This window comes from Coenobita brevimanus, chromosome 22 (genome assembly GCF_032717465.1).
Source record: "Coenobita brevimanus isolate Jiangsu-jjx chromosome 22, ASM3271746v2, whole genome shotgun sequence".
Taxonomy (NCBI): domain Eukaryota; kingdom Metazoa; phylum Arthropoda; class Malacostraca; order Decapoda; family Coenobitidae; genus Coenobita; species Coenobita brevimanus.
The window spans coordinates 47,544,135-47,558,832 of record NC_136975.1 but is presented as its reverse complement, the minus strand read 5'-3'; the positions used below and the strand labels follow the sequence as shown (position 1 = coordinate 47,558,832).

Below are 14,698 nucleotides of genomic sequence, written 5' to 3'. Positions count from 1 at the left end.
CTCGGCTCATCACAGATAACACCAGTATTTCTACTCTTACTTCAGTTGGCTTGGACAGAAAATCATTTTACAACCTGTTGGAGATAGCAACCCACCAGGTTTTTAAATTCAAAGTTCTCCTCAATCAGGCCTGTTCACACTGTAGATAAGGAGTGTTTGTATATCAAGATCCCATTAAGTTACGAAATTAGGAAAACACTAAACAAACTTCGTGATTGTTATCCACAAATTAATTTTAAGATAATCTTAACAAACAAGAGTACTATAGGTAGCTTTCTTAAGCATTCATCTTGTCTTCATACTAACCTCCGGTCCAATGTGGTTTATTTATTTTCATGTTCTAGCTGTCCTGCTAGATACGTGGGGTCGACCTCACGTTGGCTGCTCCACCGAATTCTTGAGCACCAAGGTCATAGGACTGGAAGGTTCCTCTCTAAACCCTCTTATTCTTCTGTCAGAGACCACTCTCACCTTTCTGATAACCCTTTCTCTTCTGCAGGATTTCGGGTTCATGTCAGTCTTACTCTGACCTCATCACTGCCGAATCCATCCTGATTCATATGCGACCCAGTCTCTGTAACTCGACATTCACGCAGAAACAACTTTTAACAGGTCGACTCCTTTTATTTCAGTTTTTAATATATATATATATATATATATATATATATATATATATATATATATATATATATATATATAAGCAAGAGTTTGGAGGATGAGCAAGTATAGGAAGGCCTTTGGGGAGCTTGGGGAAAGGAAATAAAAAGCAACAAAAATTCGTCAGTTTTTCACATAACTAAGATTTCTTCACTGGTTTTATTTCTCGTTCAACTGGTAGTGCCAACATGATTAAAAAAAAAAAAAAAAAAAAAAAAAATGTGAGTCAGTGAGCAATCCAATTCCTACATGCGAGCTTTTGTAAACAAATCGAGTTGGTGACGCCAAGGTACGAGTATTGGGTAATCATTTTGAAGCTGTATGAATTCCTGGATCTCTGATTAAGCACATTCTACCTCGATTTTAAGGTGTTGATTTCCTCACCAGGTAAATTAGGCTATCATGGAGGAAGAGGACAAAGATGGTTATTATTTTTTTGCCTGGAATGCTATGTATGCAATTTTTGGTTTTCCATATGCTCATTAGCCCGGTAAAATTTTATCTAAATGTGGCAGATTTTAAAGCACTATTAAATTCGTATTGGTTGTGAAATATTTTTCTATTGTATTTATGATGTAGTTTTTGTTATTGACTTTTAGCTACTACCTAACTACTGGTCATGAAACAGGCATGGCAGGCCAAACTTCATTATTTTTTCAGTTATTGCTATAGTCTGTCTTGTGTCAAAGTAAAGTGTATAGAGTCAATCAGACAGTAATGTTGTGTATTGTAAGTAAATGTTTTCTAACACATGTAATGCTTGATACATTTTAATTCACATCATGTCTCCCCTTTTTTGATATTTATCACTTCATTATGATATTTGTATCTTATTTTAGTTTTCCTTTTTTTAATACATTGTTTCATTTGTTAAGGTGTGTGGGACGAACTGAAACTGACCCTATTACACTACCCTAACCTAATCGAAGATGCATACTGGTCTAGGGTAACCTGTGTGGTTCTGAGACAATTCACCGTAAAGTCATTTCACCGTCAAATGACTGCGAGTTGTCCCGGAACCACCTGTGCATGATTTGACTGAAGGTAGCCCCCCCCCCTCCACGGATACAACATATCACATACAAGACACACACCAGTGACCACACACAAAAGACACACAGGAGCCAATCACACATTAACTACAGGAGTGATGTCATGCTCACCTGAAACCGTTTGGTCTGAGCCGAGAGTGATGTTACATGGCCCCACCTTAGGTAACGAGTGGATCTGGCCCTAAATTCCTTCCATCTCCAGGTTGTTCCAGTTAGGTCTCAGTAGGTTAGGATAGATTAGGTTAAATCAAGATAGATAAGGTTAGATAAGATTAAATTAGGTTTGGGTAGGAGGGGTATTTTGACCTTTGGGCCAGATTGGCCTGAAAACCCTCATTGTAGCAGTTCCTGACCATGTTTAAGAAAGGAGGGTCTCAATTCCACATGCCTTGCTAATTGAAATTGCTCTGCAATGATGATGCATTAGTTAAAGGATTACTGTTCCTCCTCGGATTGAAGGGATTAATAATGATTGAAGAGTATCTAACTACACAAAAATTCTGTACTTAGTATTTTACTGATTTAGTCTGTTGATGTCATTTTCATTTAAATCATGTTATCTCATAATGTTTATATTGAACTTATGACAGTTTTTCAAACAGGCTTAGATATAAACCCCTTCAGTATGAAAGGTCTTTCGTAAGTTGAATAGGTCGTCTGTTAGTAGCAAGAATAAATGAAAAAGATTGCCACTTGGATTCAAGGGGTTAACTTGTTGGACAGGGCGACGTGGAGGCAATTTGTTTGTGGCCACCCCGTAAGGGATTAAGGCGTCTGGCAATAGATAGATAGATAGAACTTATTGGTTATCTAAATATGTTCTTTTACAGATCTGTTGTATTTACATAACTTGAGGACAGAATGTATGGGAGTAGCACACAGTACAAGAACTGGACATTCAAAGATGAGCACGAGTTGACAGCACTTCGCACTCAAGCCAACAGAGATTTCATCGAGAAATTTAGCAAGAATACCGGTATGACAGTAAGTGACTTTTATTTATTTTTTAATACTTTTTATAGGAACATCATTCACCAAGCATTTGCTAAATTGAGAGAGGCAGGTGTGAGTTGGGATCAGGGCAGTGAAATGGCGGGAGACAGGGCGACGTGGAGGCGATTTGTTTGTGGCCACCCCTTACAGGATTAAGGCGTCTGGCAATAGATAGATGGACCTGCAAGTGGGTTGGTGGAGGGTTAGTGCCCCTCCCTGTAAAACAAATAACTCAAAGTCAAATGGCCACCCCTTACGGGATTATGGCATCTGGCGATAGTTAGATAGTCCTACCTGGTAAACTTCTATCTATTTATCTATCTATTGCCAGGCGCCTTAATCGTGTACGGGGTGGCCACAAACAAATCGCCTCCACATCGCCCTGTCTCCTGCCATTTCACTGCCCTGCTCCCAACTCACACCCCTCTCTCATATACCTCTCCACTCCATCCCTCCATCTCATCCTCAGCCTCCCCCTCCCTCTCCCCCTCCCCCCCTCCGCCTCACTCACATACACTCTCCTCGTCAGTCTGTCACCCTTCATCCTCTCTACATGGCCGAACCACCTCAGTGTGTTCCTCCTAATGCTTCCTATCACATCCACATCCACACCACAATGCTCCTTTATATCCTCATTTGTCAGCCTGTCTCTCTTTATATCCTCATTTGTCAGCCTGTCTTTCCATGTGACTCCACAGGCTCCTCTCAGATAATTCATTTCCACTGCCCTCACTCTTGACTTGTACCCCTCCACCAAGGTCCAAGCTTCACTTCCATACTTTGGAGTTGGTATCACAATACTGTCATACAATAACTTTTTCACTTCCATGCTCACTTCCATGTTTCATATCACTGCATAAAGAACCAGCAACCTGTCTTCCTTGTTGTACCCTTTCATGCTTTTCACCCTCTAAACTTCCATCCTTACTCATCACACTACCCAAATACAGTACTTAAACACACTCACATTTTCCATTTCCTCCTCATCCAGCCTCACTGTACATTCAGTGACTTTTCTCTTGAAGACCATAACTTTGCTCTTCCCTACATTCACCTTATGATTCCATTTCTTACACACTCTCCCAAACTCATTCACCAAGCCTTGCAGCTCCCCTTCGTCTTCATTTCACAACACAGTATCATCTGCAAACAACAGAACAGGGAGTTTCCACACACTGCCCTCTTTCATTAGGGCTGTTCCAACATCCACTGCCCTACCTTGTATCTCTTTTATAACCTCACCCATATACAGATTGAACAACAATGGATACATGACACATCCCTGTTTCAATCCAACCTTTAAATAGAAAATTTCACTCAGTTCACTGTCCACATGCACTGCAGCCTTAGCACCCTCATACATACCCTTCATGGCATTCAGCAACTTCCCATTTACTCCATATGTTCTTAATACTCTCAACAGTCCTTGTCTATCCACCCTGTCATATCTATATCTATTGCCAGACACCTGAATCCCATAAGGGGTGGCCACAAACAAATCGCCTCCATGTCGCCCTGTCCCCCGCTATTTCATTGCCCTGCTCCCAGCTCACACCCCCCTCTCTCATATACCTCTCCACTCCATCCCTCCATCTCATCCTCATCCTCTCCCTCCCTCTCCCCCCCTCCACCTCATTCACATACACTCTCCTCATCAGTCTCTCGTTCTCCACCCTCTTCACATGGCCAAATCACCTCAGTGTATTTCTCCTAATGCTTCCTATCACATCCACATCCACATCACAGTGCTTCTTCACTTCCCCATTTGTCAGTCTCTCTCACCATGTAACACCACATGCACCTCTCAAAAAACTCATTTCCACTGCTCTAACTCTTGACTTCTGTCCCTCCAACAAGGTCCAAGCTTCACTTTCATACATTATCGAGTTGGTATCACAATACTGTCATGTAGTAGCTTTTTCACCTCCACGCTCACTTCCCTGTTTCTTATCACTGCTTTCAAGGAGCCAGCAACCTTTCTTTCTTGTTGTTCCCATTCAAGCACTTCACCCACTAAACTTCCATACTTACTTATTACACTGTCATATGCTTTCTCCAAATTCATGGATGCTGCATACAACTTTTCCTTTCTCTAGAAACTTTTCACTTAATGATTTAAGAATATCTGATCTATGCAGCCTCTTTCCTTCCCAAAAGCTCCCTGTTCTTATGTGTTATTTCCCTAACTCCGTCAGTAAGTATCCTGCCATATAGTTAGGGAAATAACACATAAGAACAGGGAGCTTTTGGGAAGGAAAGAGGCTGCGTAGATCAGATATTCTTAAATCATTAAGTGAAAAGTTTCTAGAGAAAGGAAATCATTTGGCTTGCCGCTCATTGTAGAGCTACCCTAAAAACAGAACCTCTCATTGCAGTATATTCATCGTATTTATTTATTTATTTATTTTTTATTTTTAGGCTGAAGAGAGGAAGCAACACTTCTTAACTGCAGAAGAAGAACGTCTAATGGTATGTAGCTAATATCCTGACCTATATTAAAAAACAAGCGTCCAGTCAATTTCACGTGTACTGGTACTGTAACTACAGTGTTGCTGTTTCTACATGAAGAACTAGGGATATGAGAAAATATGGACTCCTCATCCTTCCTGCAGAAACAGGTCTTAGGTTCTTAGGTATGATAGGGAATTAGCAGCTGTTTTGGCAGGTTGAACAATAGACCTGAAGAGACTAGTATTTGTTTGTATAGAACAAGGCATGAGAATATTTATCATTTTTTTTCCATCCATCCATCCATCATGTAAACCTGTGTTGCCCAGTGAGGAGCGTAGGACCCCAGGGCTTGGCAATTAGGTCCTGACATTTAAGATGAGTGACCAACCTCACTCATCCCTGAGTGGCATTACGTGAGCAGTAAACCCCAACCACCCCTTGGATACGAACCAACACAGGCTCAGTCTGGTTGGAGCACCTTAATTACCCACTAAATCACCAGGTGTCATAGTTTGTGTTGGTTAGTTATAAGGTTACCACCCAGTGTAGTAAATGGTTCCCTGATGTACAGGAAACCATTTGGCTTATCACTTAGTATAAAGTCACCTGTAGACAGAAGGAAGAGGAAAGAATGAAGGAAAGAACAGCGTAAGAGGAAGGAAGGAAGAGAAGAAAGGGCAGCCACCAGGGAGCAGCACGACATTGAGTGAGTGGATAGTGAGTGCTCCCAAAATGGCCATAGTTACAACAGAGAGCTGTAAATGAATCTCAGTCTTGGGCAACTAGTTCACTTCACCTTACAGTGTAAGCATGGGGCCCTGTCCATATACATTATAATACTAGAAGTTGTCAATCCTTGAGAAGATTACAGAAAAATTTGATCTTAGTATTCCCAAGTCTTCTTGTGAAGCTTTGTGCTTTTCTTGTTTTGATCCAGAGCATCAGCTACTTAAAACATTTGCATCATGCAGTGTGCTGAGACAGCAACAGTTGGTTAATTTTGAGAAGAGTAACATAATAACTCTAATTACATTTTCATAAGCTTTTCAGTGATGTGCACAGATCCACTGTGGCTTTAATAGTTGACAAGATAGCACAGTTTTGGTGGTGTGTGCAACCACTTTATTACATCTGATATTGATTTTGCATCTCATCACTCAGTCAAACAACAAGGAGATTAACAGGTGACTGTTTGTCATTATAAAGTGAATTCTTTTGAACTTTCATTTCAGGTGCTTTCCTACAAAGACTCCTAAGTTTTGTTGCTTCGCTGACTCTCCCAGAACGAGAATTTACAAACTTTCTCAACAGTACACAGCAGAGACTAATTACTCACAATTGCTGTTTATTAGTACTGTTAGCCTCTGGAGAAAGTGACTTCACCCCTGACAATAAATAACTAATACTATTAATGACATCAGGTTCATGCTGATGCGTCAACTCCTAGAAGGCACAACGGATTTTAAGCTTAATACAACAAGACTGGCCTAAGTACCAGTTATAAATGGCAAAGCGTTTATGCAAGCTAGGAGCTATAAGGGAAATAAGCTTAATTATGGAGAAATGAAACACGAGTTTACATTACATTAAGCTCAAAGGAAAGAGCTGTTAAATTTATTAATTACAAAGGAACAAATTCAACGTTACATCTCAAAGTGAATTCAAAATACTGTAATGAGATCGCACTCACTCGCTCACTCAAAAGCTAAATTCTTAAACCTAGGAAAACAACATGCGGCGCAGTCGGCCGGCATGTGAGGAAACAGCACACTTAACTAAACTCTTAAGTCTAGGGAAACAAAAAGAAAATACTCGTCAATGTAGCGTATCACCAAGGAAGGGTGGGAGCCTGGAGAACTGTAGTCTAGTGGAGTCTGGGTGCTAGAAGACCTCTCTCACTGTCACTACTGGAGCACAGAACCACACTCCATCGCGACAGACAAAAGACTGTTTCAAATACGATGCGTGTGGTAGGATATTGTATATACATGCACAGGCCAGCCGGAAGAAGGCGCGGCCAACGGTTGAGGCAAGCAGGGGCGAACAATATAGAAACAATAATATCGCTCAGTAGAGCACTTAATGACGTGCATTAGAACGGTCACTTTTGAAACAGTGACGAATGTTTTGAAAAAAGTATACCATCGAAATGGAGAGAGAAACGGTTGACTGAACGATACACAGTGAGTTTTCCACTAATAGTTCGTGGTTTCTCACAAAAGGAAAATGTCGCGAATTTGATTCATGACAATGTGATCTCTCCAAGATGAGTCCCGAGTGAATGAAACCCCATGCATGTTCAAGGATGCTGCAGGATTAAGCTGAATATTATTAAACATTAGTGGGTATACCTTTGGAAAATTTTGCCAGGTTGATAGGTGTAAAAACTGAGTCTTTGATGCATTAGAAGCAACCAGATTACTTTTACCCCCAGTCAGAGATATGAGGCAAGGCAGACATTAGGTGTGCCATAGCCTCATCCCTTGTTTGTTGAAGTAACTGCTGAGATGGACGTTGTGGGAACCGAATGGAAAGGTGAAGGGTGGAGTCATCAGCGTATGAGTGGATAGAGTTAGATGTATATTTGTTTCCTTGCAAGCATTTTTTTTTATTTCAGGTGCATGCCTACAAACTTGTACAGTATTTTACATGGGAAAAAGAGGTCAAAATAATAATGATGAATACAAACTTTTCTTCCATTCAGGTGCATGCCTATGAAGTTTTTCATTGTTTTTCAGGAGCTTCCTTACAAACTTTCTTGCATCTCTGATCATGTTTACAAACTTTTCCTCATTCCAGGTACATGCATATGAATATTCCCTAAGAGATTTTTGTAAGAAGTTCCGAGACCCACGAGATGGCCGTATCCGAATGCTTCCTTCAGTCACCACAACAGCACAACACTACTTCAAGCGGTTTTATTTGTACAACTCTGTCATGGACTACCACCCAAAGGAAATTTTGTGAGTATTTTTGATGGCTTGAGGCCCATTTCAAATGGCTCTTTTGATTTGAAGGCTTGAAGTCAGGGCTCCTATTCAAAGTGGCTTCAGGTTCTTTTGTAACATTTCTTATACAGTAGAGTGGTTTATTCTGCACATTATACAACAGCATCCTTGTTTATAATTTTTATGAAATTTATATTGGTACTCAGACCCTCTAAGTAATGCAAAAGACTGATAATTCTAGAGAAAACAAATTACTTTGTAAATGGTGCTACGAAGCCTCTGATGCCACAGTGAATACGGACCTAAGGCTCAGCAGATCAGGGATACCAACCAGGAATGTTAAAGCAGGAGGTTATTTTCATATCTTTCATCCGTTGTGTCAAATTTTATCATGCTAAAAGAGTGCCGACAATTTCTTTAGTGGTATACATCCGTATACCTAACCATACAACAAGGACACGTAAATTTGTAGACAACATCTGAACATAAAAGAGTAGGCACTGTCTTTGTGACTGAAAAATTCTTTATCTTAAAGTCATTGGTAAGTTTAATTCTAAAATTTATTGACGGGAAACTGTTTTTTAATTCCTTATGTACTAAATTGCGAAATTGGTAGCTAGTTTTACTGTAGAAAGGCATTTTAACATTACCGTACTTAACCAATTTTTTTTTTACCTCAAAGTGTACAGATTTATATTTTAAATTGGTATAGAGGAAAGCCTTTAAATATTTATCAGATATGTGTATCTGATAATTATTGTTCAGAATATAATCCCAAAGTTAAAGAAATTTTTCAAGCAAAGTTATATACTGTAATTAGTTCACTGTCTTTGCCAGACATATTTTCTAAATGTTGCATTGTGGTAGGTGGGGGCTCTCACCATCCACTCACTCGATGTAGTGCTGCTTTCGGGTGTCTGCCCTTTCCTCCATCCTTCTTTCCTTCCATCCTCTTCTGTTCTTCTTTCCTTCAGTCTTTCCTCGTCCTTCTGCCTACGGGTGACTTTACATTCCCTCTTTTGTCTTTCTTTCTTTCATTCTTTCCTCTTCCTTCTGCCTGTGGGTGACTCTACACTGAGTGACAAGCCAAATGGTTTCCTGTACACCAGGAAACCATTTACTACACTGGGTGGTTACCATATAACCAAATTTTGGCGCCTGGTGGTTTAGTGGGTAATTATTGCGCTCCAGTCAGATTGAGCCATTGAAGGTTTATATCCAAGGGGTGATTGGGGTTGATTGCTCATGTACTGCCACTCAGGGATGAGTGAGGCTGGTCACTCTCATCTTAAATGTCAGGACCAACTGCCTAGCCCCGGGCTTCTACGCTCCTCGTGGGGCAATGTAGGATTGGATGATGGATGGATGGATGGCACATTCTCACCAAAAAGTACCAATCGTCGCTACTGCTAAGTACAGTAATTGACTAAAAAATTACTCATGTTACCAGTAGCGGTACTAGCTAAAAATAGTACAGCTGGCATCGATAGCGGTTCTAAAAAAGCACCGTCGGTAGTACTGCTGGTACTTGTACCGGCGGTACTACCCTCCTCTGTAAAGGAGAATGTGGCCTGTTTAATTGGGCAGACTTTGACTACTTCTCATTCTGTCAGCTTTTTTCTTATTCTCTGGACTCTACTTCACCCCATCCCTTGGCAGGAAGAGAGGTCTGGATGATGAGACTAATGAGGAGGGTGTATGTGAGTGAAGTGGAGGGGGGAAGAGGGAGGGGGAGGCCATGGATGAAATGGAGGGATGGAGTGGATAGGTATATGAGAGAGGGTGTGTGTGAGCTGGAGGGAGGGCAGTGAAGTGGTGAGGGTCAGGGTGACATGGAGGTGCTTTGTTTGTGGCCACCACTTATGGGATTAAGGCATCTGGCAGTAGGTAGAGAGATAGAAGTCAGTTGTGCCTTTTGGAACACAATAAAGTGTACTTTGTTCTTGATGATAAACGTATTTCTCAGTCAGGATATTTTAAAATCAGATTGAACATGCAGTATTTCTGCAGATGCATGTGTGTGTGCTCATAAACACATTGTTTTGTGAGGTGGAGCCAGGATTTCAGGAGCTCAAATGACATGTAAGTGGTTGTATAACATTAGCATATTTCACTAGGTATGCAGTTGATAGCTTTCCCACTTTCACATCTCTTTCCATGTTTTAGGATCCTTAGGTGGAATTTTTAAGAGGGAAAAAAGTTCATGATGATAATGATAATTATTTTCACCAGATAAAAAGTGACAGTTAAGTTTGTTCTGTTTTCAGAGTGACATGTGTTTACTTGGCATGCAAAATTGAAGAGTTCTATGTTACCATAAATGACTTTGTCCACAATGTGCGAGGAGACAAGAGGAAGGCAGCAGAAATCATCCTCAACAATGAACTGCAGTTGACTCAGGAGCTGCAGTTCCACCTTATCATTCATCAGCCATATCGACCTGTTGAAGGCCTGCTCATTGATATTAAGGTGTGTGAGGAGGGAGGAGGATGTATAGGCCACTTTATCCAAAGAATACCATCAGTTTTATTATTTTTAACACCATTTGATAATCTTGAGGTAAGGGCCAACCCCTCAAGGTATTGGGATTGTTGTAAAAAGAGTCCCTTTCATTTGTTCATCCTTAATCATATCTCCGACAAGCACATCATTCCACTCTCTCCACTACACTTAAGCATCTCTGCATACACCTCATCAACCCCAGCAGCTTTCCCATTTTTCAGCTGTTTCGCAGCACTCTTCACCTGTGTGAGTGTCACGTCTCCTGGCACTGCATTCCTTCTCTGCACACCCCCATAACCGATCATATATATATATATATATATATATATATATATCTCCATCCATCCATCATCCAATCCTACGTTGCCCCATGAAGAACGTAGGAGCCCGGGGCTGGGCAAGTTGGTCCTGACATTTAAGATGAGAGTGAACATATATATATATATATATACTGTATACACACGCATGCACACACACACACACACACACACACACACACACACACACACACACACACACACAGTGTATCATATCTCTTCTTTCATCTTTCTTAGTGTTTGCTGGGCCACTGAACTGTAAGAGTGGCCTGTGGCCCACACTGCCTCTGCTGGGTCTCACAGCCCCTCAGGACTCCTGTACACGTATTGCTATTTTTTTCTGCAAAACATTAGAAAGTTATTACATGTTCATGTTACCACAGCAAGATAGTGAATGCTGCAGGTGTTGTTGGTTTCTTTGTAAATGAAAAAATATAGTTTCCTATTGTTTCTTAGTTTCATAGTACAGTACTCCTTCTGTTAAGAAAATGAAAATAAGATAACCCCTAAACACTGGGGGACATTATATGACCACACTTTTCCCTCATTTTCTCCTTTTATTCAAGCTGGTATTGTCAGCATGGGTTGTACAGACTTTCCATACTTTTTATATTGACTTGCCTAGCCCCGGCTTCCTATGCTTCTCATGGGGCAACATAGGATTGGATGATGGATGGATGGAAAAAGATTTGTGCTCCATTGTGAGATTGTATCATATTGTCAAAAAGACTCTAATGTGCTTCCATGCATCGACCTTGGTCACCTAATGATGGCTTTCCATGCTGCGTGATCTCTGGCACCCCTACTTATTCAGACCCCAGAGGTCACATTCTGTGACCTCGTCCCAGGTCTTTCAGTCTTTTTTGGTTTGCCTCCCGCAACCTTACCCTCGACGTTCACAGTTCTCTTTCCAAAAGCAGTTGTCATTCTCTATCCTTCCAACATGCTCACACCATCTCAGTCCAGTCCCTTATTGCCCTATCAGGAGCACAGAGGCCCGGAGCTAGGATACTCAGTTCACATATTAAGTTGAGAGTGACCAGCTGCTCACTGCTGATCAGCACATTGTGAGCAGTAAGCCCCAACCTTCTCTCTGAAGTAGATCCTCCTAGGCCACATCTAGTTAGAGTTCATTGGCTCAGAAAATTGAATATCAATACAGTAATTATCAATAGTAAACAGTAATTTTTACTTTCATTTCCAGACGAGGTTCCCTCGACTGCGTGACCCAGAGCGATTGAGGCCGTACATTGAGGAGTTCTTGGAGAAAGTCAACCTCACAGATGCCATTCTGCTGTATGCCCCAGGCCAGGTATACTGTCATCACCACTGCCCTGCCATCATACTGTACTTTATTTACTTAATGTGTTCCTTGTACAGCTGTAGTTGTGGCCTCACACTTATCTGAACTTGAACCCAGTTGACTGCAGGCTGAATTTGCCCATCTCGTTGAGATCACCATCCTCATTTTGGGGTAGAGGGAGTAGGGAGGAAGTTGAGGGATGTTTACATAACTATGCAGTGGAACCCCCCAGTTACATCATTGCCACCATGTGAAGGTTTCTATCTCCAGCTTCTCCTTATACAGTGGTGCTATGCCTTTAATTATATAATTTGATTTTTAAGTTTTAATATTAGTGTCATGTGAGTTTTTGTTGAGGGATGGGAGAGAAAGAATGGTAACCTTATACCGTATTTCCTGCATTTTTTTCAGGGGAGCTGAAAGAAATATGGGAAATGACAGTGGGAAAACCATTATTGTAGTGAGGGAGTTGACTCATAAATTGCCCTGTTTCTGGAGGGAGATTCACTGGTTTATTTACAATTGGTTCCATCTTAACTTAGACTAATTTTAGGGGAACAGCAAGAGTCATGAGAAGAATCTTGAGTCTCCTTTCTTTGTCCTTGCTGCAGAAACAAATCATAGTTACGACTGAATTGTGATCACAAGTTTGTATGGTACTCTGGCCCTTGATGTAGTGTATGTTTGTACTATAATTGTGTGTCAGGCACTGAAGAGGGATGCTCTCACATAGTGGTACCGATATAACAGGGTGGCTCCGCTGTCTGGGTACACAAATATCCCTCAACTCCCCCACCACCACCAGAAAAGAGGATAGTGGACTGCAGTAGGGCAACTTTAGCCTGCAGTCCACTGGGTTCACATATACTGTAGATGAGCCTGGGGTTGCAACAATGGTAGTACAACAACCTTTAGTAGATGAATTCCAAGTTCAAGCTGAAACTCTGGCATTGTTACAGATCTTATTACACATTCTAGACTTTTTTTTTTTCCCCCTAACAACTTCCAGCAACTGTTGGATAGTTCTAGGCATTTGGTTTACTCCTAGTTTAAAGAAAACTTAGAAAACATCTGCTGTGCCATGGCCAACTTCAGTTTGAGAATTCCATGAGATAGAGTATGACATCTTTTTATCAAAGTTCTGATATATGTGATTGTTTTAACAGATTGCCCTGGCAGCAGTGACCACAGCAGTCAGTAAACTGGGAGAATACCTGGACCATTATGTTACTGATATACTCTTCCCTGCTGAACAGAAGCAACATCTTCCAGTTCTTATTGAAGCTGTCAGAAGTAAGATGTCCTTTGCTTGTTATTGTTTGACAGGGTGTTGTAGGAAATGTATGAGAAACTTTAGGAAATTATTCTTGGCCTAATTTTGAGAAATAAGTGCTATATATATCAAGATGACCCCAGTTTTCATTTGTAATGGAGCTGTAATTTTGAATGGTCTTAACTGTGAGAATGGTCTCCCATGTAAGTCATCCATAAGGTCATCAGTAATTGTAGTACCATAATGACAGAATTGAACTCATTTTGGTATAGCATCTTAGCATAAAATTAGGCCAAGAATAACCTTAAGTTTCTCACACATTACTTGGGACACCCTCTATACTGGTAGCATGGACATTGTTTAGTCTTTTAATGCTAGTGACTTTGGCATTTCACCTACTCTTATATGTTTTGAACTGTGGTGACCAAGCCTTAGGTTCCCTTATCCAGCTATAGTAACATGGGGCTGACTGGTACTTACTATACTGGAATGCCTCAAGATAGGAGTGAGAAGGGTGGAATTGAGTTACATGAAGAGGAGCATGTGAAATAACATAGAGACAGCCAGGCAGGTGAGGAAGCTCAAGAGTGTTGTGTTATTGATGTAGATGTTCTGGAAAGTTAGGCATATCCTGAGATAGTTTGGCCTTGTGGAATAAATGGAAACTATGAGAGAATGGCTAGGAGAGTGTGAGGGGTGTGAAGGGAGAGTGAAAGACTGGGAATAAGATGGAAGGATTGTATGGAGTACCAGTATAAAATATATATATTTTTTTTGCATGTGGCCAACTCTGGGTATAGGCTTTACAGCTCATTCCCCTAGGCCCAGCAGTTCTCCCCATGTTCCTGCACACTTCACATGAAGAATATGTTGAGAGATGGAGGTAGGGTTGCCTGATGGCAGAGAAGGCAATGTGGATGCAGTTTTTTGTGACCACACTCTTCAGAATTATTTTTCTTTAATTAAAGAAAAAAAAAAAGCCAAAGACTGGAAACTCCAAAAAGGTGTTCTTTTCATGAAAAACTGAACAGAGTTAAATTCAAGATCATTGCATTTTGTGATGGTTGACCACATTGTGTCTGAAAGACTGGAGGTTGTAGACAGAGAGAAATACAGGAGGAGGTGACCTGTTGCAGACATAAAGGACTGAGATTATTGGTTAACACTTGCATTAGAGAGCTGAACAGAAAAGGGGTGAGAGT

At 40.9% G+C, this 14,698-nt stretch overlaps 1 protein-coding gene across 2 annotated transcripts in view; it reads left to right on the top strand.

Annotated features, from left to right (window-relative positions):
- The first annotated feature begins 2,544 nt into the window (after positions 1-2,544).
- CycH (cyclin H) overlaps positions 2,545-14,698 on the top strand; it is a 17,117-nt gene continuing 4,963 nt past the window's right edge. Inside the window, exons 1-6 of one of the 2 annotated variants that reach the window (XM_080266956.1) lie at positions 2,545-2,693; positions 5,121-5,171; positions 7,953-8,116; positions 10,369-10,570; positions 12,125-12,232; positions 13,390-13,516. In XM_080266956.1, coding sequence (XP_080123082.1) covers positions 2,571-2,693; positions 5,121-5,171; positions 7,953-8,116; positions 10,369-10,570; positions 12,125-12,232; positions 13,390-13,516 — 775 coding nt within the window. In that variant the 5' untranslated portion in view covers positions 2,545-2,570. The remainder of the gene's footprint in view (positions 2,694-5,120; positions 5,172-7,952; positions 8,117-10,368; positions 10,571-12,124; positions 12,233-13,389; positions 13,517-14,698) is intronic. The other variant, XM_080266957.1, reaches the window with a different exon arrangement.